The following is a 24,114-nucleotide window of genomic DNA, read 5'->3' on the forward strand; positions in this document are numbered from 1 at the left end:
AAAAAAAAAAAAAAAAAAAAAAAAAAAAAAAAAAAAAAAGCAATGTTAAGTTGAAAACCAGGCGCTTTCAATCACGGTCCACAATTTCCATAAAGCCATCTATAAGATGTTTCCATGATTTAAAAACATTTTGCTGTAGCATCACATATATTGCAACATGAGGATACCCTCTAAAATAAGATGTGCACCTTGATGGTTATTCCTGATAGAATGAATGAGTAGCTCTATAAAGAAAAAAAAAAATGCATATCTCAAATTCTTTCCTAGCTATACCCTAATGTGTGGTATCCCTCATGGAATTTCAATAGACTAATCTAGCACAGACTTTAAAATAAGCAGCTTTGGAAAACTGCAAACAAGTATATAGTTAAAAGGTCAACACGCTGCAATATGTATGTTAATATACAAGCAGAAAACATAGTCAAGGATAAATTATCACAGGATCAATTTGCAACCTACTTTTTTCTGGTGAGACATGTGCCTTAGCTTGTCCCCTCACAAGCCTGCATGTTGAACCATCTCCTGCACAGATTCCACAGTTGTCTTCCTTGGCATTGCTCCCAAGTTGTCGATCACAGCCTACTGCCTGCCAACATCAACACCACAGTCAGAAGGAGGGCAAAGCTGTAGTAGACATGCTCAGGTTTCTGGTATTTTATTTATTATGTTATCCTTTTGATTTTATGAGCTGGCCTCATTCTATCAAAGCATATCTTGCTATTTAGGATTTTAAAAGCACACTGTCATTTCCATGATTTTGATGATGAACCACAACAACTGATATATTAAGCTATCCAAGCCCAGGAAATACATGAATGGGTTTCCCACTACTTATTGTGAATGAATACCATTGAGAATTATTCTTTCCAACATGATTTACAATTTGGTTTTCATCACCTGTTTAATTATGTCTGCGAAAGAATTAATGCAATGAAATATCCCAAGTTAAATATTTAAAGGGAACTCAGCCTTCAGCTTCACAGACAAGCAGCTGTGGGCAGTGCTCATAATCTAGTGTCTCGGTCATTCAAAATTTATTTGGCATTTGTGTAGATCTCCTATTTGCCACTTACATCAATGTCAATCACATATACACTTCTAACCAGGTTTTAAAATACTTGGATGATTCAGTTCTCTTCTGAATATGAGATCCAACCTATTAAACTTTCCAATGATTATTACCAAAACCCCCCAAACTTAAACACTGCCAAAATTTCCAAGCCAAGTTTTTGAAGAGCCATCAACCAAAACCTCTCCAAATTCTATCAAAGACATTTTTTTCAGTTTTTGCTTTTTCTTCGTATCAGCTGTCCTCCAAGAAGTAAGAATAGGAAGACAAAGAAGAATAGACAACACTGACTAAAAGCACCTCCTGCTGAAAGGGAGATAAATACTTGGTTTCATCTATCTTACGCTTCACCATTTCATAGAATAAATTTGCAGGGAGTAACAAATGCTGAGCAATGTGGTAAAAAGCTAATCTGCAGCTTCAAATTTTCTCAGGTCAGCCTACATGCCTCTTATATCCACACATCCCCGAGAAGTGCACCTAATTCATCACGGACATAGAATTTAACCAAACTCCAAACTGACAAACTGATAGAAAGCACTCTGGAAATTCACAGTTAAAAGCAGTGCTAGAATTCTGAAATTGGCCAGCACACTCCTCTTCCTATATAAAAATGCTTGGAAGGGGCAGTCTCAGCTGCCAAGATCCACTGCATCTGTGCTATGCCAAAACTGACACACGATCGCCTTGGAGAGGTGAGGATTGAAGCCACACGTGAGAGGCAGGGTTGGATCCTCCAGTCAGAGTTAACACACACACACACACACACAGACACACACACCCCGCACAAATCACACACACCCACTGCCCAACAGAGAGAAATGTAATCTCGAAGTTTCATGCATCTGTAGAAGAGACAGCAAACCAGCCCCCCCCACACTCCTGTCCTTTCCCTTATTTTCCAATTCCCTACATCCTGCATTCTCTTAGGAGAAGGGCATCATGGAGGACAGTTTATATATTTATATTAAATACTTCAGTTGAGACACATTCTGCACTGAACAGTATCTCCTGACTAAAAGGTTCAGATTTACCATAGAATTCTACATTAGCAGCAGGAAATTATTTTGTTCCTGCATCTAAATGAGACCTTCATCCTATGTAGCCCAGCAAAGAATTAATTTGGAAAAAAAAAAAAAAGAAGCAGCTTAACTGCAATGATTTAATGATAGTGTTAAGTGTTAATAAAAACTTAGTTGTAAAAATGAAACAAAATAACACACCTGTGTGTGAAATCAAACCATCTCAGAACAGGTGCTTATTTACCACACTGATGCTATACAGGAATATTATATTATAATTTAGGATTGGATTAAAGATGTTTTTACTTGAAGATATTTTTATGTTAAAACTGGGTTCAGCACTGACATCCAGAAAGATGTAAACAAATGACTCTAAACAAGCTTATCTTCCCACTTTCTCACCAGTTAGCATTGAGAAATGAATGAAAACACCATTTCAGAAACAGGAACTGACTGACCACTGTGTGAATCAGAAAGCAGATAAAATTTCAAGGGCTATAATAATACAGTGCTTGACACACTGGCCTTGGACTTAATCACTCTCAATTCCCAGCTCCACAACAGAATTTCTTTTTGACTTTTGAAAACTTCCAGTGCTTTTCGATTCCAGTCTGTGAAAGGCGTGGAACTGTAATTCCCCACCTCACACAGGGATGTGGCAACAATCAATCTCCTAAAGATTCTGAAATATTCAGATGGTGCAATGATAGGGATCACGTCAGTAGTTGAGAGAGTCTGTATTTCTCTTGGTAGACTTTTACAGTCTTTATTGCTCTCCACTGCTTCTCCTGCTCTTATTCACATAAAGATACTACTAGCACATGGAGAGGAATTTAAAACTACTGCAAGTGTAATCTCTCCCCAGATCTCACAAATACATTTCCATTTCACAGTGTAACCTCATTTTCTAAATATTAAGAATCTCTTTATTCACTCATCAGTTCTCAAAGGAAAATTAAGCTGCACATTGTATTACCCTATGTGAAAAATTTCTATTTTTATTAGTTTAAGCTGTTGTATATACGTAGGCTACAGATCCTGCAAACCTTTGTCAGGAAGAGTGCATTGAGCAAGCAGAGTACTTGCAAAACCAGCTCATTAAAGCCCAGCGGGATAATAATAAATGCTATTCCACAGAGACACCTTGAAAACAAACTCTCATTGCATATAACAAAAATTATACAACTGACAACACAAGGTAGTATTGCATTCAACAGGGAATGTAAGAAAAAAAGATAATCAGCACAGCAGCATACATTAGAGGACAGTTTCATGCATTATCATTGCTTGTTTCTTAATAATACACAAATGCCACAGAAATAAAACAGGAGTGCTAGCTGTGAGGGACTTGGATGTGGGAAAAGCTTTACAGCTCCTCTGCCAGCACGATGGTATGTTCAGGTAGATGCATTCACCCTCTGTGGACTTCCTTCTGAGATTCTATCAACTGTTAAGAATAGGAGTATCAAGTAATGATATCTGGGAACACAATTTAGAAAGTAACTCAAATTAGTGTTCCAATTTAGGCCTGAAGTGAGCACAGAATTTCAGATTTCGTTTAATATGAAGCACCCAAAAATTCTGCAGATTTTACGTGACAAGTCTCAAATTTAGAGATAATTCAAGAAGTGTTGCTACCCCCGGGATCTTATGAGTGAACACTAGGGTGGGGTGATCAACACTAGGGTGCAGTGTATTTCAAACTTGGGTGGCTAGAGTTAGCTTTTATTGCCTGTTTGTAAAACCTTACAGGAAGCAGTATTCCTGAGACAAGCCGGACAGCCATGGATCTCACCAAAATAACAAGAAGTTGCAAGGTATAGCTTTGGAAATCCGGCCTCAAACACATATGGTATTTTGACACCAAACCTTCTGAATTTAAGGTATTCATATTTTAGCCAATAACTATTACAAAAACACAGTGTTTGATTAAACATTTCAAAGAGAGGACGTGTATTTGCAAGCAAAGCTGCAATAAGGACAAGAAAATGATATATGGCAACAGCCTTCCTCGGCTCACACACCATCTCAGAAACCAAAAAGGTCTGATGATTTTCACGATTAAGCTGTTTGTTAGGGTTAATTTACCCCACACTGCTCACTCTTTACAGAGCAAAGGTATCAGCTATAAATATTACAGGCAGATTGGGAAAACATCTCCAGGCTTTTAGGGCACAGTCAGAAATAATTACGTTAGGTGATTTTAACATAGGCTGCGGAAATGAAATGATAGAAACTGTGTAATAGAAAGATTGGGATCCTGTCAATTTAAGAATCTGCAATCATAAATACTATAATTCCAAAAAAAAAGACACAAGTATTGTAATGACTAGGTTGTGAGCGAGCTCCTCAGGCAGCAGGGAGAATATTGACCAATATGTAGCAAAATGAATAATAAGTAGAAATGTAATACAAGAAGGGCACGCAGGAAACGGGTACTTTGTGCGGTTGATAAATTGATACCCGTGATGGGGTATCAATGAATTTGGATATGATGGGATTATTTTCAGCAACAGATGTCTCTGATTCATTACTATTTTCGGACAGAAACTGAATGTTTTATTTGTCTGTATTCTTCCAAACAAAAAACCCCAGAAATATGAAAAAGAATAATACTGTTTTGTCACAAGCAGCTAGCACAGCAAGCATCTGATTAAGCACTGAACAGAAATGCTCATCTGCTTCAACAAACTTCTAAACTACATGTCAGTATGCTAGTGCTATTGTGAAAGCCAGTACTGAGGGTGCTAAATATTTTGTAGCATGCTCAGAATAGTTCATGTAAGTTCAAAGAGCCAAAGGAAGAGTAAAAGGTCAGGGTATAAAATATAGTAATACAGATGAAAGAGAAAAATGAAATTGCTGTTGATATGTCAGAGGTGACTATGGAACGTTACAAATATTTTTTCAAATATGAATCCAAAAAAATCACTCAAGCTCCCACAGCTGTTTCATCAGCTCTTATTCACTTAGGACGGTTTCAGCTAAGAAATTATACTTAAAGAAATTAAGTACAAACTGCTAATTGCAGTTTGTGAAGGTCAAAGTATAGTCTATTAAATTCAAGGATCTTCCACCTTCCTTTCTTAAGGAGATGTTTATAATTAACTATGATGACAAAATGGACAGACAGGAAGGCAAGGTGAGGGCTTTCTAACTAAGATTCCAATATGGCAAAAAAGGCACTGTACTGAAAAACCCAGCAAATCCCAAACCCCCTTCAGAGTCTTCTCTTCATAAACATAACTACAAACATGGAGTAGAATTGCCAATGCAGAGCCCAGTGCCCGATCAGGTTTCGAAATTTCAACTTTCGCTTTGCTTTAGACCTCCTTAACTGTGTTATTCCCTCAACTGACCACTCACTTCCAGCTGCAGGCGCTCCTTTTCAAAATACGAACACCACCCTTTTTTGTAGAACACTTTACACGGAGGTGAGCTGTCAATTATATAAATGTTATATGTCAACTATAAAAAATGCTTCTAGGATGCTAATGACTCAAGATTATACACTTCAAATAAAGAACCTTAAGATATATCTATGTCCTACAAAAGAATACTTACCTGAAACATGAGTAAAACAGAGATCTGTGCATAACAAGCACCATTTCAGTGTTAAGTGTCATTATTACCATCAAAGACATGAAATTATACAGAGCAACACATATAATTATAGACAAGACTACTCTTTAGAAAGGGGCTCCCCCCTTCCTATGGTCCTCTGGAGCCAGAGATCCAGGTATAGCCAGAAAAAACAAACAAAACGAGCTCTCCTAATAGAAGTGGCCAAAAAAGAGTAAATCACTTCTGTTTTTATTTGTGACAGATACATAAATTCCACTAAACATTAAGACTGAAGTTGCACTAGTGCCATTCTTTCTTTACCTACTGTGTCTTAGACTAAGCTCTTTCTCAGACAGACCATTGAAATATTCAGCAATGTTTATGTTAAATACTATAACACTTTCTACTTTGACTAATAAATTTTTGATTGATAGAGACTCTCATTTATCAGTGATTCCATTAGAATGATAAATTATGTTTTGCAGTGCTTTATGTTTACTCAAGGAACTGGCAGCTCAGAGTCAAGGGAGCGATGCCCTTTACTCATGTGATTTGGTTTAGTAAAATAAAAATAGAAAATCAACTCAGCAACATGTCAATATAACATAATTATCATCCTTCTAGAGTTGCTGGGCAAACCCCACAATGCTCGGGGAAATCCAGATAAAAGCTACTCTGAATACATTCACATTTGTGTGATTTCATTGGCCTGGTTATTTCAAAAGATGCACAACCATGTGTAGTCATGAAACAGACTGCTAGTGGGATTTTAACACAAACATACAGATGACTCAGTCGAAGCAGAAAACCCAGCAAATAATGGAAGGAGAAATGCCCAATGTGATTAAATATAAATGAAATACTATATTTCGGCTGAGCAAGGAACTGTACTGCAGAATGCTCCAATGGAAATGAGAATTCTACTTCTTCACAAGGATGTGATCGTTATTATTCAGGAGATCCTTTTCCTCAAGGGCTGAACAGTGTGTAATTATCCCAGTACATGTTGCTCAGTAGATGTTTTAAAATTAGCTAGCAACAGGTCTGTTATAGCAACATGTAGGTAAGCAAATCCTGTATTGGTTGGACCACTGATCTGCTGAAGGGTGGCAAAGACTTTGTGGACTAGGTGCAACTGGGTTTTCACTACCTATGAAATGTGTCAAGATGTGAAAAATCTAGAATGAAAGCAGACTGTTACACCAAAGAGATCCAATGAAGGGATGTGACTGCTCTGCCACCAGGCGAGTAGTACTTGGGTTATTATAACCAAACTATTTATTTCAGCCTTACAAGAGACCAGAACTACGATAAAAATGGAACACAGACACCCACATACTTTTAAAGGTTATCAGCATTGCACAGAACACAAGATAACCTCAGAATTATTCCTGGAAAAAATATCTTCTTCAGGTCTTGTGACTTAACTAAGAAAGGACACATGTTTTATTTCAACTTTTTCATAGCAAAAGTAGGAAACAGTGAAAAATCCTTGCACGCTCAAAAAGATAAATCTCTATTGCTGTTTATTAGAATCACTCTTAATGGGGAAATGGGGAAAATTAAAATCCTCAGGGTCTTGGTCGGAGAAAAGGGATTTCTATTTCCACAAACACACCACAAAAATACAAAACCCAGAGAAATTAAGGCTGTATTTTGCTGCCCAGTCACATGTGCTATCACAGTACACAGATCTTACTGCATCAATTTGCTATTTGCTGCATTTTCTCCTGCTCTACTTGTCTTAGCGCAGAATCACAATAGAAGCAGATGTTAGGAATGTCTGCATCCACACAACAACTAATTGATTTTATATATGGCTATGGGAATTTAGGGTAATAAAAACATGAGTATAAAACCCATCATGTGAAAATCCTTCTCTTAGTCGATATTTTCCATGTATCTTTGCCCTACTGTAAAACTCTGCTGTCATTCAAAGCCCATCTATTCATCTGCTTTGCAATCTCTGCTCACATCTTTTGCTTTGTGATAACTTCATCTTGCACTTCATTTCTACAGAGATATAATACATCCCTGGAGAAAATATAAGGAAAAAACTCCCACTGTCTCTTTCCCATGCTCATCATCTACAAGTAATTGATTCTGGCGAGCAAAGAGATACCAGAATATCCCTTCAATTAAGAAAGTAATTTCTTTCTTTTTTTTTGGTTGTTTTTTAAGTTACTTTTAGAAGTAGTGTGAAATATAAGTTTTCAAGCACCACTTTTAAACTCTGGTTTATCTTCATTGAAGATTTAACTTGGTCCGAGACATGACTTTGTCCTCACATGGTCCTGTCTCATAACTCTTCAGTTATGTCTAATCTCAGCCTAACAAAGACCTGATTGTGGCACAGGTTCTCACGTCTCTGCAAGTGCAGGTCAGTACAGACAAGCTGACGCAGGCTTCAGTATATGTTAATAAACAGAATACAGCCCCTTCAGGACCTTGAGTACATCCTCTGATTAACAGTGAATGTCCCAGCCCATCACTTCACAGCAAATGAAGCAGCAATCCCAGTTGCCAAGCTGAATGGGTATTAGTAACAGTGGGAGTAAGAAAATTTCCTCTGTGTAAGGATTTTCAGTTTGTAGATGAGAAAGCAAGGAGTAAAGGCAAAGTGTGTCAAAACGCAAATCTCAGAACAGAGGCATAAAATATGTCTGAATGATGGGCATGAGGAAACACACCACGATGTTCAAATTCCCCAGCCATCCATACAGATGAAAAGAATGTAAAGCCATAAAAAAACCCCAGAAGATAAAAAAAAAAAATACACTGCGTAAAATTCATTGCATGCTAAAGGGCTCCTAAAAAGACTTTCCACATATTTCTGAAAATATTTTATATCTGAAGGCAAGAGGCTAAAGAGTGTTCTGCAATTCTGTAAATCCACTTCCATCAAATAAAACAACGTGTTTCCAAAACATTTAACTCTTAGTACAGGATCTGTCACATGCTAGAACAGCTAAAAGATTATAGGACCACCCAGTAGGGGAGCAAGTACCCTTTCCCACACAGTCTCCATTTTAAAATTACACATTCACACAATCAGAGGATAGAACACAAACTCCCTGCGGGCTTCTTGTTTGTGAGAAGGCTTTCAAAAAAGAAATCAATATATGGAATTAGATAACTTTGCTGCTTTTCTGGCTGAGTCCAGCCAAGTCTGACTTGCTATATGAAGGTGAAGTTAGCACTGGGGGATTTGAAGGTTACTAAGGCTCTAGGTTGAAGACGACACCCCAGTTGTGACTTTTTCTACTATCACTGCTCACACGCTTTAGGAACTTGCTAGGCTGGGAAGTAAAATTGCATTTGTACGAAGCTCACTAAAACAAAACTTGGCAGAGAGAATCACTTAGGAAAAAAGAAATACAGATAAGAAACTGTAGATCAGAAGAAAGCCACTACTTATCTGACAAGAAAAGATAAATTTAGACAGTAAGAAATCCCCATAGGGACTATTTCTCCATAAGAAACAGTAGGAGGGAGAATAAGACAAGATCTGAAGAGAGACATCAGATTCTAGCAGCAGTGGGCAGATGCAAAATAAAAGTGATTTCAAAAGACCTTCTCATTGTCTGAGAGTATCCTATTATTACCTGCAGTAAAAGCATGCCTCTGAGTTGCCAACAGCATCAGCACAAGGGAACCCCTATCCCAGGTGGATTGTGACATTGGTAGTGGCGCAAGTGCAGCCCTTGGAGAGTGACTATAGGAGCTGCTGGCTCGGGCAGTGCCAAGAGCCTCCATCAGGCAAGGAAGCCAACTCCCTGAGGCTACAGAGGGAGATTCTAACAGGTTACGTAGGGCATGGTAACCCATGCTTCAGCATGGCCCCATCCTTCAGGGGGACTTCTGGAGAGCCACCAACATTTCCCAGCTGAATTGCAGCTGGAGCTTGCCATTCTCTGCATTTTTATGACATATGTCACATGTATGTGTAGTCATATGAAGATTTTGATACACAGCTCAGAGCCAGAAAGTTTTTTTGGATCTACATGAGTAACTCCCTTAGACTCTGTGGATAATTCCAGCCTGCCAACACTGGCAGTATATGTGTAATGTGACAGTAATATGTGGGCAGGGTACAGGTACAGAGTACACAGTGATTCCTCCATACTCCAAGATGTACTTTACTCCATGTGTTTGCTAATTAATGGTACCCAGGAAAGAATGCCATGTTCTGCAGGCTGACTTAACTCGAGAGCTATCTCAAAAACAATTCTTCCCATGAATAAGTTACTTGAGGTTTGAAGACTGAGAAGGAGGAAAAGGCAATGTGGACATTTTTTTTTCTTGTTTTTAAATGTTAAAAAAAGATTGTAAGTGTTCATTTTGAAAAGAAAAAGGTGCTTTTTTAAACTGCTATTCAAGAGTTAACTAATGTGTGAGAAACACAATTTTATGTCTGCAGTAACACTGGATGGAAACATTCCTTTCTAAGTGTCTGAACACCAAAACTCTCATGCATCTTGGGCAGCCCGTTAAAACATTTTCAGGCAAAGAAATGTACCTACTGAAATCAAAAGGGAAACTACAGAAAATGCTTTAAATTAGCACCTTGAGAAAGCAACTCCAGAATAAAAGGAGTCGAGATTCAGAAGGCATTAATAATCTGCTATAAGTTTAAGTTTTAAGGATGAGCAAAGCTCATTTTAAAAAGCGTGACAGTCTTCCAAAACCTTACAAAAATTGTTTTCAATGAAAACTCCAACAGATATTTACATCAAGCGTAAGAGTGCCTTGGTGGCGAGTGAGGGAGATACCTACTTGCCATACCATGACACGTGACAGAAAAGAACTAGCATGGCAGAAATTGATGGCACTGCACTTGACATATGGGACGTGTTCTGATGTCAGCTAAATTTATGCCATATGCTACAAAGTATAGTGTGGTGTCTGCCTTTTTCGGAACACAAACAACTTGCTGACACTAAATGGAAAGTTCACTGCAGGATTTACATCATCTTTGACCTAATTGTGACAGCCTAGGACACAACTACTCAGGCTGCTCCTTAGGACTCCAGATTTTTTGGGTGATGCGTGTATTTATTGTTCAAACTCATTAATCCATATTAGGAAAATTATCACTGTAACCATTTCAGGTACTGACACGAGTAACATCCCATTCTGCATTCTGGTAGAAAAAAAAAAAACAGGTCTGCATGAATTAAAAACAAAAAACAAGGAGAGGCAGGGCCCCAAAGCAGGCGGAGTAACTGGGTAAACGTTGCCCACACATGTGTCTGACATGCAGATGTTTCTAAATGTCTCCACCCACATACAGATGGGCACAGCAGGAATACATTATATGAAAAAATGTGTTGGGAGTTGTGCAGAGACTAGAAAAATATCAGAAGTTAAGTGTGAAAATCCTCCCGGCAGTGAAGTTTTGACCTGTCCCCATTTAACACACCAGCCCCAGATATTTGCTTTGGTAACAGAAGCACAGCAGTAGCAGACTAAAAACATGATCAAATGGTTTGGCTGAGGGAAGCCTCAAGCAACCCCAAAATATCTTATTAACTTTCCCAATAAACTTTTCCCTGCTCCACTGCCTTTACATTTTACTTCCCCTGAAGCCTCAAACCTCCTATCCAGAGAGCAGTTTTGCCATCTCACGGTTTTCTTTGACAGAGCATTATTTAGTTTGATTCTGCTTGTTAAGGGAAGTGTAAAGAATCTGAATTGAAGCTGGACAAGAGGAACTCACTGTCCTTGTAAATTCATATGCTGCCAAGGAGAGAGTCTGAACAAGAATCCAAGAGGCAGAATCGTGATGCAGCTCTACCTTACCAAGAATAAGAAAACAGATGAAAGTGAAATCATGTTGTGGGGGGAGGAGGGGAAGCTGAAATCTTATAAAACCTGCCAACTTTGAGACAATAAATGAACAAAACCAGCACCAGTTGGAAAGGGACTCAGGCAAGCCAGTCTCCTTATACTAACTCTTTGGTGCTCGCAGGCATAAAAGCAAAGATATCCACATCAGCAGTATGACATGTTTACTTAGATGAGTTAACTGTAAAAACACTTGCCAAGTTATTTGCAGGCTGTGCCAAGTATATGTCAGAACCCAACAGACTGATCTTATAGCAACAATTGTGGAGAATCACAATTTTGCTGTCTCTCTCTTAACAGCAGTTGACTAAATAACCATATTTTTCCAGGAAAGATTAGATGTCAATTTGTTTTCTTTTCCTGCTTGAACAGGAGTAGCAACAAAGCTCGGTGTAGGTTTCTGAGGAAGTCCCCAACCTCCCACAGACCCTTTCACAAGTAACCAACCTCCCTGTTCTGCCCCCAAAACAATACACAAAGAGAAAAAGGTTATTTAAATGACCAGAGACTTATTTTTACCTCAATAAAATTATCCAACACTAAATTATCAATCATAGACTTTAAAAAGAAGAAATTTTCCCTTTGTGCAAAAATGCCTCAGCAATATCCAGTGACTTAAAGGAAATAAAGTGAAAGCATCTAACAGCTTATGAGGTTCAGTTATAAATTCATGAAACTGCATAAGTCACAGCACAAGGTACATCCTAAACATGCTGAATGTTTGGGTTTTTTTTTTTCCCCCCTAAATTTACTCTCTCAGATTGGAAAATATTTTTGTGGAATTGGAAGAAATTATGAAACAATAAAAATTGAAGAGATGGAGAAAAGCAACCGATTCTCATTAACGGTGTAAAAATGCTCCAGTGTCTGCTGCTGGAATGATTCATTTCATCTGCCACTACCTGGTTTACTTTTTAAATGGATTATTTACGTTTCCAAGCATTTGATGTCAGATATATACATGAATACTGCAAAATACTAACAAGAAACGCTGAAGGGAGCCTTATTAAAAATAGCTTTCAACTGTTCTTCAGAAAATTGGAATTACTCTAGACAAAGAGAATTCTACACTATGTATATTTCGTACATACGTGTATTTTATGCTATATATATGATGGTAGATGTTTGAGGTCACTGTGGGAAACACGGGAAACCCCACAGCTCTCTGAGCAAGAGTCTGAAAAACCCAGAGCTCTGTTACATTCAGCATAACACTTTTGTGCTGCAATGGACACACACAGCAAAGGCTGCTGTAGATGTACCACCTACAAAAGGCTGTGACACCCCCCAGAGTGAAAGCTTGTATTAGAAGAGGAGACATCACTAAGAATGCTGCAAAAGAAATGTATTATTTGGCAAGTGCTGCCAGAGTGTATAGAGGTACATCCTATTTTAAATGTGCAGGGTAACGAACGCTGTTGGATACCACTGTGAAGTACTATTGACAAATGTGGTCTCCTGAAGAGGAAAACTGTAAGGAATTCTTCTTCTATTTCAGAGGCAGCAGATGCATTGTGTGTTGGCATGACTGGTATTGGAACTGCAGTATACATAGAAGTCACATAAAACTCACTCACAGCAACATCCAGATCATATACTAATGTTGCTGTAATCCATGCACCAGCCTTCTGCCAAATATGTCAAACTTTCCCCTATAATGAAGCTATTTTGCTCACTGGGCCATATCCTGCATTTTTGAGTCACACACATTTTAGGCATTTAACAGAGCAACAACCATTTGCAGAGAAAGAAAACTAATTGCAATAACATATCCCTTCTGTATAAAATTGTTCTGTTCATAAAACTTAAGATTGCAATATTTCTTTGCTAATAAGACATGGGCAAAGCTGGCAGGCCCCAAATATTATAACTATGGTTTTTACACCAACTGTGTAAAGTTTATTAGCATAGCTCTAATAAGTAATGATAACAAATATATCTAGAAATGTAGATTCCCAGTACAAAGATACTCACAATCAATTCATTCAATCACAACATATACTCATTCACACATACAAGATGGACATACACACTCACACTTGCCATTCTGGGCTGGATCCCATAAAACTTCAAATTTTCTCCTTAATAGCGTTTATGAGATATTAGACTCAGAGAAGGAGTAAAATGAAATGGAAGGCTATGTAATTCATCACACCCTGACAGGAATACTAAAGGTTAGAAAGCTATAACTAGTTTCATTAATTTTGTATGTCTAAATAGAAGAGTGAAGGTTACTGACTTCTTATTTATAAAAATATCAAGGGCTAAGGCAGGCAAGAACTTCTGTGTGCAGTCAGGAACTTCTGTGAAAAAGGTAAGTTACCTACAATCCATTTGGCAGGACTTGTAGACACATTCAGAATAAACTGATACATGAAGACAAAAAAATAACCAAAAAGTGCTCTCTTAATGTGCAAAGCCTCTGGCAACACAGGTCACAATTAGATTTACACCATAAGCATACCTGGCATATTCCACTGATGCACATATCCAAGGATTCAATATTGCAACGCGTACCATCTAGTACTTTTGGGGCAAGCTCCACAATCAAGTTCTTGCCGAGAGCCTGACATTTCAGGGCACACGGTGCAGTAGGATCGTTATACACAGGGACCCACTCATAAAAATGTCCCTGGTATTTGACGTCATTGTAGGCTGAACACTGCTGCGCTCTAAAGTCACCAACGTCTGAAGGGCAGTCCTAAAAACAAACCAAAGATTTTTATTTTTTTTTAAGAAAGGAATATTTTGCATTTGCAATGAAGTTATCTGATGAATTACACAGAATCAAGTCGGGGAGGCTCGGTTCAAGAACTGATGTGCTGTGACAAATGTGCCATACTGCAAAGTTTTACTGTGTGTATTAAAACAATTTAGGTTCCTTAATGCATTGCTTGCAGTGCAAATAACAGAATAGTACACATATTCCAGTCATATCAACATTACTGATTTGACAGAATAATTAAAAATGCAACTTCTTATGACACTATGTAGTACATTTAAAGTCTGGTTCTGTAATAAGAAATAGCTTCTAAAAAAAATCTATATATTTTAAGTGACTATAATGAGATGTCTGACATTTAATATTTCTCTTTTCAACAGCTTTTTCCACTGAAGGATTTATTAATTGTTGAGTATTGCTCAGAAAGGGAACAAGAGCATTGGGAAGAAACACCAGAACTTTCAACACTTAGTCCTTTAGTCTAATTACAAAACACCTTCACCTCATAGAAGCAGTAAGGCTTACTTTGTTGAAATAACATACTAAAAATTGGTAACTATTGATTATATAGTTCCAGTTCTAATGAGACAGTTCCGTACCTCCTCCCATAAAGAGCCTCAGCATACACAGCTGAAAGACCAAATATGAGAACTGCTTGAAATAAAATATTTTTTCTACATAAAGCATTACACCCAAACAATGATGTTAATATTAAACTATGGTGACAGGAATGGAGATGAATACAGATTTATTCAAAAATAACTTTAGTAAAGTACTGACAAAGGAGTTAGTGTGTCAAACAATTTCTCACTAAAGACTTCATTTGAAAGTATGTCCAGTGTCAAACAGTCCATATGCCAGACTGAAAGGATATTCTTCCAAGAATTCCAACTGCACATATAAGCCAGATGTGAGGCTGATTTTAACAAAGTTTTGTTTTCATTGGATATAAGACTGAAAGATTGTGATGTGTCAGCTGAACTCGTGGAACTTATTACTAAGTATTAGTTAATAATACTAATTTTGAACACAGCTTCAACCTTATCAGTGAACTGAACCATCCCTGAAAAAAAGCTAACGAAATAGTAAATGCATTACACAGTACTGGAGATTAAAACATACATTAGAAAGATCTTAATTCCAGTTCGTTGCCCTCAGCAATGTTGTTCTGACACCATTTTGCTCATATGAATCCGGATAAGTTGGCATTGCATTAGCTTAATACTTTGTCAATGCCGTTGATTTTTTTTTCATCATCAGAAACAGTAAAACATCTCTGGTTTGTGGTCTCCATAAAACACCTTCTAAAATCAGTGTTCTTTCTACTGATCAACACGTGGGGTTTTGCAACTGAGCACCCAGCAATTCACTGAGCATTCCCAGCAATGCTTTTCAACTCTTCGAGTGCTACAGCTTACACTGAGAATAACTCTGAATGATTCTGATTCATTTTGCATTATTTTTAATCTGGGATAATTCTAGCTGGAGACATATTTTTTTTTAAAAAAAAAACAACTATAAAATGATGGAAGAAGGACTAGGAGAAATTAGAGTTACTGTCATTCTTGAGTTTTAGCTCTGCAAAATCCCAAGTGAGAGCTTCTAAAAACATCAAGCAAATACCATTAGAAACGACCCTTATTTATTGCAGTGTCACCCCTGAGAAATTCACCAAGTTTGCACTGGTGTAAATAAGAGTAGAATCTGGCTCTGACTTATCTGTCACCTCTCATTTTCCACAATAGCAAGTCTAAAAAGCAGAGAGGACTTCAGAGTTCATATGGATACCATATGGTTCCCTTTCCACGGTTGCAAACAGAGGAGTAGCTAAGGATAAAAATAATAAGTGGAAGTTAGATTCAGGTAAAGTTAGAAGCAGTATTTCGGAGTAGTGTTATTCAGCCATGCACAGCTACCTTTTCATCACAGAGAATTAAAGAGTTATCTGTAAAACAGGCAGAACGATGGCCTTAGGCTGAGTTTTGACAGGCTGTTGTTACAATTCAGTATCACTCGGTGTTGATGCAATGCCAAGACACAAACACCACAATGTCAGGATGTCAATCCGTGGTTACTGTATGTTTCTCATTGATTCAACACAATGCAGCTCCTTCCTTCCATTTTGCTCCCTGGCTGCTTGAAAGCAAGTGAATTCTCATCTCCCTATTCTGTTTTGGCATCTTCAGAGAACACAAAGTGATCCTGGCAGCTCGATTCATCTACTAGTTCCACCTGCTTTATGTTTGAGCTGTGTTCAAAAGCAGGAGCATAAAAAGAGCATCACAAAGGGATATCAAAGGGCTGAAATTATTATCATTTGCATTATATCAGTATTTGGATGGCAACCAAGTTCAGATCCCTGTTTTCCTGGGAACAATACATATTTGTATAAAGACGGGAGTTTATAATCTAAACAGAAAGACAACTAAGCACAGAAAGGAATGTAATCAGCACAAGAGGACGTGTAAACTTCAGGTTAATTCCATTAGAGTGGGTCAGAAAATTGAGAGGGAGTTTAAAAAATAGAAAGGAAAAGGGGTGGGGGGGAAAGACGTGGGAGAGGTAGGCAAGGGTGAAGCATGTTTGCGAAGTGGGCAAGGCCACACTGTCAGACAATGACACACGGGCCCCAAGCCTTGTCCTGTTTGCATGTCATTTTGGTTTTAACCTATTTCAGACATCAGTTCATTCCATCACTCCCTCTTCCCTCTCAAGCTTCCACATTTTTTCTCGTTAAGTATTTTTGCTACTAATTTCAGGATTTCTCAGATTTCTTAATTGCAGCACTAGTTTTTGTCTTACACTTAATCCACAGCCAGGCTGTTCCATAGGTTCATGCTCTACATAAGGAGCTGAAGACATATCTATGAGATCTAATACATGAAAATTTTGGCAAAATAATCGCATCCAGACCTTGTAGTGGAATGAAGTGTATTTATGACATGACTTATGAACATATTATTACACAGACAGATCTGAAAAAGATGCTTCCGACATGACTACCATGCAGGTTAAAAAATACATGTATGTATTTCCATTCTTTTTGTGACAGATGATTAAAAACTACTGCATTCAAGGGCTGGCTTCTTATGAAATGTATCATTTTAGTTTTGGCAGTGAGCACTGTTAGCCTTTGAAAACAAAGCTAACCTGGGAAATCTGTATCTTTGTAGGCAATGTTCATGTACAAAATATGAAGGTTGCATCAGACCCTGTGACTCCTGCCAACAATTACTCCGCTGAAAAAAGCACAAAAGAGAAGGGCAAGAAAATTCCCAGTAAAAATGATGACACCAAAGAAAGTCTAGCCCTTTGTCTAGTTTTACTCTTTGAATCTCATTTTGTTGAAACCTAGCCAAAACCAATGAAGTCACTGTTTTGTTTTGTTTTCTTTTTGAAATTAGCTTCAGGTTCTATGTTTTTCCTATGCAATTTTCAGGCCACTTCTTTGTAAAATCAAGATACCTGAGCAAGAAATCCCAGCCACAAGAGCCCTACGGTGCATCAGCATTATAAATATAAATTAAATAAATGAACAGATTAGACAGAAACTATGCAACTCAAGATGAAATATAGGACTTAAGTAGATGCAGTTCAGCCAAGATTTTCTAAATGGGATAAATGAGCTGGTTAAGGAGGAGATGCTGGGACAATAATCTGATGAATATATTGAACAAGTGTGAGCATTATCTGCATGCAATAAAAGTTTATAATGGAATTAAACATGGGTAAATCTGTAACAAAATTGTGTTTTTTCTTACTGTGGAAGAGTCACTCTGGCAAATGTGTAAGTGACTTTTTTTGGCACATAAGAATGTGAAATTTATGGGGAAATGGCCCAAATAGCTTGTTCTATGAATAGGCCCTAAAGGATTATCTTAAACACTTCCATATAGTGCACATCATAGCATTAGAATGTAACAGTATATACAAAAATGGAAATATTAAAAAAAAAAAAAGGGGGGGGGTAAAAAAGACTGAAAATCTCATTGAACAGCATATAAAAAATCATTTATATAGTTTATTTCTCTAAAGTTTCTAAAAGGAAAGCTGAAAGCATGCACACAGTCTTAGGACATCATTCACCTGGCATCTCAGTTGAGATAGAAAGATAAGCAGGCTACACAAATGCCTTAATCTCAGCAATTATTTTGCTGCTAAGACCTTGAATTAATTTTTTGATTGAAATATCACTAATATTACTCTGAAACTCTGCTTGAGTTCAATGAATTTACTACTATTCTATTACAAATCCAGATGAAACCAATTTTCTGGTAAAATGATTCTTGTTCTTTTCATTAGAATGACACACATATTAAGTTGTGCTTCATTTGTACTCCCCAATATAGATGTTAGTGGTATAATGTATCATGTAGCAAAATTACATTTGCAGACAACTTTACACAATGTATATATACTGAATGTCTCATGTGGTTAACAATAATACCTACTAATATGGAAAGAAGCTAGTCTAAAGTCTTAATTTTCAAACTAAAATCTTACTCCTGAAGTGAGAAGCATTCATTAGAAATAATGCTTTAGGAAAAATTATATCATTTGAAATAAAACTGGCCTAGCAGTGCCAGGTTTACATTAGGGTGTAATCTCCCGTTTCAAGGTTAAATCAGGTCTAACACTGGGTTTAAATTCAGTGACACCAAATTCAAAGATCAACTGTATTAACAGTGGAAATCTCATGAAATAGATTTTTCTCAGGAGTTCTCCATTATCTGATCCATAATCTAGGAAAAACCATTCCTGAGAGATTCTGGCTGTATCTGAACTGGAATGGAAACCCGATCCCTTTCAGACATGCCCCAAAAGCAGAACTGTAAAGGCAGCTTCCTGTCTGGAAATTAACATTTGAATCATCATAAATTCAAACAGACTCACATACAAAAGGCTTGCCACTTATCGCTTTAAAATAAGACCTAAATTTAAAAAACAGGCCCCAGTGACTTCAGAAAAACTCCCTGGGAGTTCAGAAAGGATACAGTAATCATCTCAACTTTCTCTATGCCGAAGCATACAGTGCCTTCATTTCCATCAGATTTATACTTCATAGTCCTTAAAATGAACAGTGTCCACAACTGTTCTTACATATCCTAAAAGCATGCAAGACCTCTGCTTAAAAAAGAAAATAACCCAAATCGATCTCTTCTCTCTCCTTTATCTGTACACTGGGTAGTTTTCACTATGTTGACTTATTTGTACCGTTGCATAGGATGCTGCAAGTGCACAGGATCAAGCAATCTTCTGATTCTGATCATTAACGTATATGATGCATACAACTAGATACCTAGATAAGGAAAGTAGTGAGAAAGATTTCACAGTGGCAGTTTGTTTACTGCTTATATACCGTCTGGCTGCAATTTAGCTTACCACACAGCTTTAAAAGATTATAGTATTTTTTTGCATGTGGCATTTTTATTTATGAGCTAGGGCCACTGGGCACAAAGCTGCTAGGTCTTTTCTTCTGGAAGGGCAAGTGACAGGGTTTGTCTCCAGAATCTGATTTTTGCATACACTGGGCCTGATTCATTAATCACTTCCACTAGCCTCTGCCAGCAGAAACTTAGGCTGTGAGCCGCTGTGGTGGAAAATCCATCCAACACCGAGGAGCGGAGTGTTACAGCAATTCAAGGTTCTAGCAAGCCTTGTTCTTGTGGAGGGCAGAAGCCAACTGGCACATGAGAAACTAGTGGCAAACGAAGAGTGGGAATGGCCAGTTCTCCCAGGAGATACACTGATTCAACGTATTTACTGGGCAACTTCCAGTATCAGGCCTCTTAAGGAGAACATGTCATACTTACAGCTGCCCGCTGCTGGCAGAAATCACAGGTTGGCAATGACATGAGTATCACCTGCTTGTGTCTGGGTGTATTTCAACCCAAAGGAACTGCAGGCCTCACCTTTTAAGGGCTATATGTGTGAAAATTGCTGCCTTTCTCCCATAGGCAGAAGCAAACTAATCAAATGCACCACAGTAAAAAAAAATGAATAAAATAAATAATAATAAAAAATTAGGCTTTTGCTTTAATTACTTCTCTACCTTCTTTCTTTTCTAGAATGGGATTATATGAATGTGCAAGAGGGCAACTGCTGACCATAAACCATCCTGAATTACTGGGTTTGTACACATGGTCTGTTGATCAGTGGTATCACAAAGTCCTGCACGAGCTGCACACCTTCAACAAACATACTTTTGCATATAGACGTACAAAGATTTGGGCTTAGGGAAACAGAGGGAACATAAGGAGTAATCATCCAGTTTAGGATTTGCAAGGGACACAGGCAGTTAACCTCTTTGCTCATGTGAAGAGTGCACCGTATCATTAACAATCACAAATGATCAGCAGCTCAGTTTAATGCTTCATCTGAAAGACTGCACCCCCAGGAAAAGCACTTGCTAGTTTTAAGATGAGAACTGATTTTTTTTAATCCTCAAAAATGTGTAACTTTCCTAATAAACAGTATAAAACATTCTGAATCACAATTGGCACTGTAATTTTAAAAGAAAACGTCCATTTGGGAAGTCTAAATTTGAGACCTCGTGGTGTCACACAGACTGAAATCTTTAAAAATAGTAATAATGATGGAAAGAAAATTACACACTATAAGGTTTTAAACAAGAAGCAGCATTTCTTAAACTTTAACATATTGTTTGAATAAGTAAAATAGGATTAAAGTCCAGACTCACATTACTACTGCAGGTTTTGTATCGAATATTCCGACCTTCACAGTTCCTGAAAAACAGAGTAAAAATGGTTACACTGCATAACAGCAAAACACAACCCTGCCTGTTTCACCACTAGTTACTCTCTTGAAAATTAGACTTTTATTGCTACTGCCCTACCATAATTTGGACTCAAAATACAAGGTTTAAATGCAAAAGGGATCTGGAGACTCAACAGGTTACACTGCTGTCTCTCTTCAGCAAAGAACGTGTGGCTTTCCCTGTAAGCCCAATTTATTGAAAACCTTATGAAAAACATATTTATTTTGTGAAAAAGATTTCACAAGGCATCCCTAAACTTGACCTATGCTGACTTCAGCAAAGCTACTTCCCATCCACAGGAGGTAACCCAGAAGAAAAGAGGATGAGAATATCTACACAATCCTTAAATGACACATAGGGCTAATGAGCATTACTTTCCCTTTCTCCTGTTTTGTTGAGGAAAGAAAAAGCAGCCTCAAACTTTTCCTTTGTCCCAAAAAACAATGCAACACTTTTGAAGAACAGCATGTAATTTTACTGAACCAAAGCCACATGAGCAGAATTCATCATTTTAAATGGAATACAACTCTGATGGACTGCATGCGTTTCTAAGGTGCCCAATGCATGTGAATCCTGAAATCCAGGCAATTCAGATCCTCAGCAAAGTCTGTTAGTAGCTGAAAAAACAGGCATATAATAAAGTCATGATTATTTATTGCGGTCTCATAAATATAAGGATGTGTGGGTGTCACTTTTTTTTTTTTTTTAGGCACACAGTTTGCCAAACTTCTCAAGAATTGACCAGCACTTTTGCACAGGGTCAAATATTCTTCTTCTTAAGAATGGCAAAATCAGCCCCTTGAAAGAACTGAAAACATATTGGAAATTACTTTACAGGAAATTATAATCAGTGATGTCTCTAAAATCAGGAATAGTGTTTTGGAATAATCCCTTCATACCAAAAAGACCTGCCTTACATTAAAGAATGCATGAATGTATAGCTGGTAATTTACAGCTCAGACTAAATTTTCCACATTTTTCATGAAAATTTATTGGAAATATTAAAAAATTCTTTAACATGTGTGAGGGATTGAAAAATATAATTTGAAAAGGAAAAAGTAATGGATTCCTAGAGCAAGAGTTCAACCAGCTCAACTGAAGGTACATCTCTCCAAGCTCAAGAGATTACATGTCTCAAATTTCCAATCTTTTGCAAGAATGGGTGCATCACAACGTGCAAGTTAAAAATGTTTATGATACATACAAATGTGAAAACTTTGTTTCACAATTGCACATTTCCTGAACATTACAACAACAATAAAACAAAGAAAAAAACCCTTTAAAACTACACATTTGTCAAGGTATGGAAAACACATGTTTTTCACAGGGGAACACATTAAAAATATTAATAAAACCACTGTGGAATTTATATTGCTACAATTTATTGAGCTCGTTTCACAATCCCTAACACACTGCTAGAATATCACGGCTGGAAATATTACTTTTCTCAAAGATCTTTTTGCATTTCACACTAAGAGAAACAGGCAGTGTGTTTTAATCAATCTTTTTTAGCTATGTATTTCATACAGTTTGCACTTTCACATATCACACTACAAGCCTTCTTTAAGAAAAATTGACTTCCTGGGCGATACTGCATTTAATTAAAAAAAATCTCAACAAAATAGAAATTTAAACACGATCAGCAGTTCTTAAAATGTTTAAGAATAATTCAAGCAAGCAATTATGGACGCCAGCACAGATGCTTCTAAGCTGGTTGGGATCTCTTCTCGCCTGACTACAAGCTTATGGCATTACTCATACTTTTAGGATTGTAGCAACAAGTCCTACATTAGCCCAGCTTTACTATTGAGGTAAATTGTTTTCACCACATAGACTGTTCTCTTCAAGCTACACTGAGGCTTATCCACGAAAACATATGGCCACCAGGACCACTGCATAGAAAGAACTGGCAGAGGAAAAGTTTCCTAACAGAAAGCAGCAATTGATACATCAATATGTAGAGTAAACCACTTGTTTTTTACTACGGGGAAGACATTGAGGAGCCTGCATCTAAGCATTATTTCAAGTAATGTTTAAGTGCAGGCTAATTTTTATGCAGGCAACTCACCATTCACAGGGACATCTCTCAGTGTTTGACTGTACTAAATAAATCATTATTCTTATTCCACAATCAGATTTAATAGCACGCTAAAGTTCTATTAGAGTTGAAGGCTCAGACGTTTAAGTAATATATTATGAAAATATATTAAAAGCAGGATTACATAACACTCGATCTGTACACAGCACTTCATTCCACAAAGAGGAGCAACGGTGCCTCTCTATAGACACCATCAGAGGACAGGGAGATATGGCAGAGCTGCAGAAGAATAAATACACATAAACATGTGGCTTACCTGCCATTTAAACATCTCCTCAGCGAGTAAGAGGCTCCCCCCCCACAGGTCCGTGAGCAATCACTCCAGGCCCCCCAGGCATCCCAGGAGCCATCCTTATCTTCATCAGAGCGGGTAATTCTGGAGGTCTGAAAAAAAATGAAGAATGGAGGAGAAAAAAAACCCTCATGATTTGAGTTGGTAAATGTTTTAATGCTTGGCATTAATAGTACTGAGTATCTTACTTTGCTGATTATTTACAATATCTCAAATTTATTTACTATTTTAATATATTAACAATTACATGGGAAAGGAAGCAAGAGTCTTTGAAGATAACAGTGCATTTGATGTGTTGCCTTCTGGCAACAGACTGATATGTCCAAATATACTGTCATTCCCAACATACTTATGTCCAGCACACCGTGTAGGAACTGCACAACTGACCTCAAGGCAGCCAGACCAGGCATCATGTTCTGAGCAGGCTGCTGGACTTTCCAAAATCCTGACCAAAAGAGGTTCATATCCAGGACTACTGAGAGGATGAAAGTCTCCTTCTACCTCCTAACGTGTGCCTGCTCTCAGTGGTAGTACAGAAATTAAGCACCTCAAATCTTTCATAAAGTGCATGCCCAGAATTGCAATCAGGGAAGCAAATCAAGAGTGTAACTTCCTTATAAAAAGTGCTATTAATTGGAAAAGAGATCGGGGAGAAAGGCATAAAGAGTGATTTTCAGGCTACAGCAGGTAAACACTGATTTAAGTTTAAATTCACTTACACA

General features: G+C 37.6%; 1 protein-coding gene across 6 annotated transcripts in view; it reads right to left on the reverse strand.

Annotated features, from left to right (window-relative positions):
• Positions 1 to 24,114, reverse strand: part of ADAMTSL3 (ADAMTS like 3) — a 190,637-nt gene that overhangs the window by 77,986 nt on the left and 88,537 nt on the right. For 5 of the 6 annotated variants that reach the window (XM_026856436.1, XM_026856434.1, XM_026856437.1 and 2 more), the window contains exons 4-7: positions 23,357 to 23,484; positions 20,925 to 20,970; positions 13,967 to 14,203; positions 460 to 586 (exon numbers count right to left, since the gene is read on the reverse strand). In XM_026856436.1, the coding sequence (XP_026712237.1) occupies positions 460 to 586; positions 13,967 to 14,203; positions 20,925 to 20,970; positions 23,357 to 23,484 (538 nt within the window). Of the gene's footprint in view, positions 1 to 455; positions 587 to 13,966; positions 14,204 to 20,924; positions 20,971 to 23,356; positions 23,485 to 24,114 lie in introns of those variants that run through there. The other variant, XM_026856439.1, reaches the window with a different exon arrangement.

Source organism: Athene cunicularia (genome assembly GCF_003259725.1).
Source record: "Athene cunicularia isolate RWA chromosome 10 unlocalized genomic scaffold, athCun1 chr10_part1, whole genome shotgun sequence".
Classification (NCBI taxonomy): Eukaryota; Metazoa; Chordata; class Aves; order Strigiformes; family Strigidae; genus Athene; species Athene cunicularia.